At 37.8% G+C, this 5757-nt stretch overlaps 1 protein-coding gene across 1 annotated transcript; it reads left to right on the top strand.

Moving 5' to 3' along the window:
- The first annotated feature begins 406 nt into the window (after nt 1-406).
- Nucleotides 407-2166, top strand: LOC120084645. The gene is made up of 4 exons (XM_039040455.1): nt 407-659; nt 848-955; nt 1053-1171; nt 2047-2166. Exons 1-4 carry the CDS (start codon nt 407-409, stop codon nt 2164-2166), a joined length of 600 nt encoding a protein of 199 aa, XP_038896383.1.
- Nucleotides 2167-5757: the final 3591 nt, after the last annotated feature.

Consider the following 5757-nt stretch of genomic DNA (forward strand, 5'->3'; position numbering starts at 1 on the left):
GGATTGTATCCCTAGTGTCACCAGGATTAGGAATCCGTCCTTAATCCTTATACTACAGACCTATTTAGGTTATCATTTAAGGCATGATCCACTTGTATATCTCATATACATGCTTAAGTTTACAGAGAATAACCATGGAGCTTTATTTATTGGATATGAGTAAGTGCTAGATAAAATAACTCTTATTTTATTCATAACAATGTGTATATATTACAAACTACAAGAATCTGAGAGAATTAGGACACCAATCCCAACAACCTCCACTTGGTACGTCTCCTCCATCTCAGAAACTATATCATCTTGAACACGAGCATGGTTTTCCACGTTCAGTTCCACTATCACTAAACTTGGGTTTACTTCAAGTCCCCATGATACCACTCTTTTTACATGGCAGACCCCTCACGGTATGGTTATTCTTCTTCTCTATGTTGATGATATGATCATTACAGGTGATGATCCTCGAGGTATATTTGACTTACAAGTCTATCTAGACGAACACTTTGAGATGAAAGATTTGGGATCACTCAGTTATTTTCTTGGTTGTGAGGTCTCATCTCGCTCTAATGGATACTACTTGTCTCAAGCTAAATATGCTTATGATTTCCTAGCTAGATCTGGCATTACTGATTTTACCTTCAATACCACTGGATCAATGTTCGGTTGACCTCGTTTGATGTTATTCCTTTTGGTGATGCCACTCTTTATCGGCAATTGGTTAGGAGTCTCATATATCTTATTGTGACCTGACCAGATATTGCATATGCTATTCATATTGTTAGTTAGTTCATGACTGCTCTTTGGTCTATACATTTTCCAGTTGTTCTTCGTATTCTGTGATATGTCAAAGGCACTGTTGGCCATCGACTCAAGTTTTCTTCCCAGTCGTCCTTGATATTATTTGGGTACTTTGATGCTAATTGGACTGGTCACCCCACTGATCATCGTTCCACCATAGGTTACTGTTTCTACTAAGGTGATTCTCTCATTTCTTGACGAAGTAAGAAACAAACAGTTGTTTCCGTTCTAGCACCTAATCTGTCATGTCCCTGCAGATGTTACCTCTGAGTTACTATGGCTTCGTTGGCTTCTGGCTGATATGGGTGTTCCTCAGCATTCTACCACTGTAGTTCATTGTGAAAATTGTAGTGCCATCCAAATTGCCCACAATGACGTATTTCATGAATTTACCAAGAACATTGAAAATGGAGACATTTTGTTCGCCATCATCTTCTGGGAAACACGCCCATCTTGCGATCCATCTCCACTATAGATTAATGATGAGAAGAAAATGTAATCTCTTTTGATATGCGTTGATTTCTATGCGTTGATGGTCATGCGTTAGACTGAAGAGTATGTGTTAATCATGTATGTGATGACCATGCATTCCTATTACAAGTTTTCTTGCTCTCTTGCCAAGTATAACGAGAACGCAAGTTTCTCGAGATGATCTGAGGTCGAACACAGGGACTTGTAATTAAATGATGTTTGTGAAGTAATGTGTTTGAGGCAGTGAATAAGAATAAAAAGAAAGAAGTTAATGGGCTATGCGCTACTCCTACTCTTAGCTAAACAAATTGAGCAATGGAAGTTTAACTATGAGAATTGGTAGAGATGCGGCAACTGTTGACGCGTAATAAAATGCATGGAGAAATAGAATTTTGGAGGGGATAAATTTACCGCTTCATTAAGCTTGGTTGCAAGGGTAATCCTAGCTCACCTCACTAAGGCATCGCACACCTCTCGGTGGTCAGCCACATGCTTATGTCTCTATAACGCATGGTTGCGTTGAGCATAAGATTATTCCTATCTCTAGGAACACAGCTTACTTTGCTTAGTGAGTTCCCCTACTTACCCTCTTGTGCAGTTGATTATAGCCACTCAGCTCATAGCCAAGCATTACGATAGCCTCATACTAGAAAAGAGGATTGGTTCACTACAATCGTGCAATGCACATCTTGGTGGGTTGCTACATGCGTCATATCTCTAGGCCGCATGATTGAGTATGTGATAACTCTTGCAATCTACATTTAACTCGTTGCAATGAAGGTAAAAGATGATAAAGAAGAAGAAGATGATGAAGATGGTGTTGAAGGAGCTAAATCGATGCAATCTGTAACGTCCGGATCTTTACACATTATGATCTACCGCTACGACATGCATACTTAGACTTTTCTATCATGAGATGAGTTTGGTGAAAATTTCAAAGAACATATCTAAATTTTATTACTTAGATAGAAAACTATATAAAAAAGTTTATTTATCAAAACACCAGGATCCATAAAACAATAGCGTGGTGGTACAAAATGCATATGCCTATAATAGTGAGTTTGATGGTTGGCCATTTGAGCGACGTCCAATTCTGCCATCTACGCTATGTCTTTACCTACAAAGTCTGTAAAAATATAGGATGAGTATATAATATACCTAGTAAGTAGTTCTCACGCAGGGTAGTGACCAAATGCACAATCACAAGTAACAGGTCATGAAAACATATGGTTGGGACCGAAAACGTATAATAACATGTGGTGGTCGGTTATGATTCCAACATAAATATCTCCGCCCTGATAGGAAGATGAGGACTTAAGCGGTAACTAACCCATCTGATGATTAGCGGGTCATGCAGTCAGTAAGGCCAGGGTCGCATCCAACATCAACCATTAACATAAACGTAAGATTAGATTGGAAGCATAACTTACACCTAATTAAACTTGATTTTAACGTAATCGTGAACAAACATAATGCATGGGGTCCCTTGTAGAGAAACGTGTTTTAAACATGTAATGCAATATAACAATTAACATAATCATGCAACATAATAAAGGTATACTACCATAGAACATTTAAAGAGAGGGTGAGATAAACTACTTACAGTGATCTAGTTATTCCTTATTATTTTTTATGATTTGATCAGTAGAGCTTTCCCTTTTTAAACTAGAAGGAAATTTGGGACGAAATTTGAGCAGCACCTTACCCGAGCTTTTCTCTTTTAACCTTACAGAACTTCCTCACTCACACTTACTTTTTCACACGATTCTTTTTTACTGAGATTTGTTTTGAGAATGGGTTAAATCTTCAGGCAAAGGGTCCTATTTATAGTAGTTTTCAGCTCTTCTAAGTGTGACAAATCATCCAACAGGTGGCTTCTTTAAAATTACTTAGGGTTTAAGAATTCCTCTCAATAAGAAACCTAATCTTGGCTAACGTTTGCCCTTACGTCATCATTCTTTGTTTGTATTCAATTTTAGGGTTTTTCTATGTATAATTTATAAGATCGTGGCCAAATTCAACGCATAATCCACGCTTCTGTCCAAATCTCGCTCTCTTTATTCTCAGAATCTCGCTCTCTCCAGCTTTCTTACTAGTTTGGCTCTCGCGACTCCCGCTCTCGCTCTCGCTGTCACTGGTCGCGCTTTCGCTCCCGCTCCTGCTCCCGCTCTTTCCTACTGTCTCGCTAAGAATCTCACTCCCTTTACTCTCACTCTCTCCAATGTTCTCTCCAATCTCACTAGTTTTCATGCGTGGTTACCTTCACTGCTTGTGGATTCCACTTCCTGTTTTTAACTCTTTCAAATTTTAAAAGTATATGGTCAATTAATTCACCTCCAATTCTTCCAATGAGTAGTGTCCAAACAAAAGTTATCTACTGCCCGTTGTCTCCTGAATTAGCTAGCGTCCAACTTCCAATTAATCCTCCCTGATTCTGCTCCCTTATTCATTATTTTTAGATACTTAATAAATTTCCAATTAATCCAATAAATTTCCAATTATTCATTTTTTTCCTTCTAAATTTCCACCCCTTTAAATAAAATTTCGCCATGCTTAATATTTGACATTTAATTTCCTGTATGCGTACAAATCTGGGTCGTTACATTCTTTCCTCCTTAAGAACTTTCGTCCTCGAAAGTTTCTTGGTTCTTAAAAAGATAAGGGTATTTGTCTTTCATCTCTTCTTCTCGTTCCCATGTAGCTTCTTCCACTTGCTGATTTCTCCAGAGAACCTTCACTAAACTTATTTCCNCTTGTGGATTCCACTTCCTCTTTTTAACTCTTTCAAATTTTAAGAGTATATGGGCAATTAATTCACCTCCAATTCTTCCAATGAGTAGTGTCCAAACAAAAGTTATCTACTGCCCATTGTCTCCTGAATTAGCTAGCGTCCAACTTCCAATTAATCTTCCCTGATTCTGCTCCCTTATTCATTATTTTTGGATATTGAATAAATTTCCAATTAATCCAATAAATTTTCAATTTCCAATTATTCAATTTTTTTCCTTCTAAATTTTCACCCCTTTAATAAAATTTCATCCTGCTTAATATTTGACATTTAATTTCTTGTATGCGTACAAATCTGGGTCGTTACACATTGATTACAAAATGTATTAATGACTTAAGCCAAAATGTAATACAATACAGAGATAAGAAGAGAAGTTGAGGGCTAGATGTAGGCAATCTCTTGCTTCAATCAGATGTACGACAAGGCTGCCAGTGGTGCCATGGATGGGTGGAGGAGCAGTCTCTCTCGAGCTTTATCTTAGGCAAAGTTTCGATCATCAATCGGAAAGGTTTGAGGGAATGAAAAACTCTCAAAGAATGTCTTACTCACGCTCTCATCTGTGATCACAAGAATCTGCCCAATGCAGAGACTCGGATACTTTGAATTTGGGCTCTAAGAGTCTATTTATAGAGCTCAAACACCTGACAGCATTAGTAATCTCTCTCTGAATCACTGCCATTTTTGACGCGGTAGGTGGAATGTCAACATCCTGTTATCTCTTTACTACTCCCAAGGTATGCATTCATCATTGTTTCTTCCAAAGTATCAACGAATTCCACCCACCTTGCGATCGACCTTCTATCACGGTTATCATTGTAGCTGCGACATTCCATGCGATGAACTGGTCTTCATGAAGATCAATGCATCGATCAACTTTTCGATGGCTATAAAAATAGACATTTTGATGCAGAATAACGCATGATATAGGGTTAGTGGGGACTTTCAGTGCTGATCGACACAAGCTCACTTTTCCACATGAATTCTTAGTATTATTAACACATATTCTGCTCATCAACCCTCATAATTCTAAGTAAAATGCTACAATAGTTTGTATTTCTACAACCTATCACACCCTCAAAATTAGAATCATGCTTGTCCTCAAGCATGCCTCATATTGAGGAAATTCGAAACTTTCCCTCTAACTTTTCTTTTGCGTTGATCAGCCTCTTAGAATATAATTCATTTGCACCTCTAACCTTAATAGCACTCTTCTCACACTTAGCTACTTTTTCAAAGAGATATTTTCTAAGATTAATTCTGGCAAGCCTCCGCTCAAAACTTTTTACTCATCGTAGACAACTTTGCTTTTAGCTTTTTACAATGTGATTGTTCAATACAATTCAAGGCTTTGCGATTCATTATTAGATTGAGGCATTGAATCTAGTTACACTCTTCGTTTTGGCTTGCCCCCACATATGTCATGCGGGCTTCCAACTTCGGTTTTGTACCATATTCAACTCAACTTTTTTCTTAGCTAATTTTAGCTTGCGCCAGACAGCGGTGTTGTTATTATGCGTTGATTTTGGTCATCTACTTTCGTTTTGGCTTACCTGTACGAGTGTCATGCGAAGTATCCAACTACTGGTAGGTACCTTTCACAACTTTAACTCATATCAACTTGGGTTTCCCCTTTGTATTGATAGTGGAGTTTTTATTATGATTTTTTTAACTATCATTGCAATGCTTATAGTGATCGTATTTAC

The sequence above is a fragment of the Benincasa hispida genome, chromosome 9 (assembly GCF_009727055.1).
Source record: "Benincasa hispida cultivar B227 chromosome 9, ASM972705v1, whole genome shotgun sequence".
NCBI lineage: Eukaryota > Viridiplantae > Streptophyta > Magnoliopsida > Cucurbitales > Cucurbitaceae > Benincasa > Benincasa hispida.

What these genes read in the sequence shown, in the direction of transcription:
- LOC120084645 (XM_039040455.1), top strand. Translation starts at nt 407, where the DNA reads ATGGTTATTCTTCTTCTCTATGTTGATGATATGATCATTACAGGTGAT. An exon ending in TACCACTGGATCAATGTTCG is followed by an intron (nt 660 to 847) that starts GTTGACCTCGTT and finishes GATATGTCAAAG; the next exon opens with GCACTGTTGGCCATCGACTC. An exon ending in TCCAAATTGCCCACAATGAC is followed by an intron (nt 1,172 to 2,046) that starts GTATTTCATGAA and finishes GTTGCAATGAAG; the next exon opens with GTAAAAGATGATAAAGAAGA.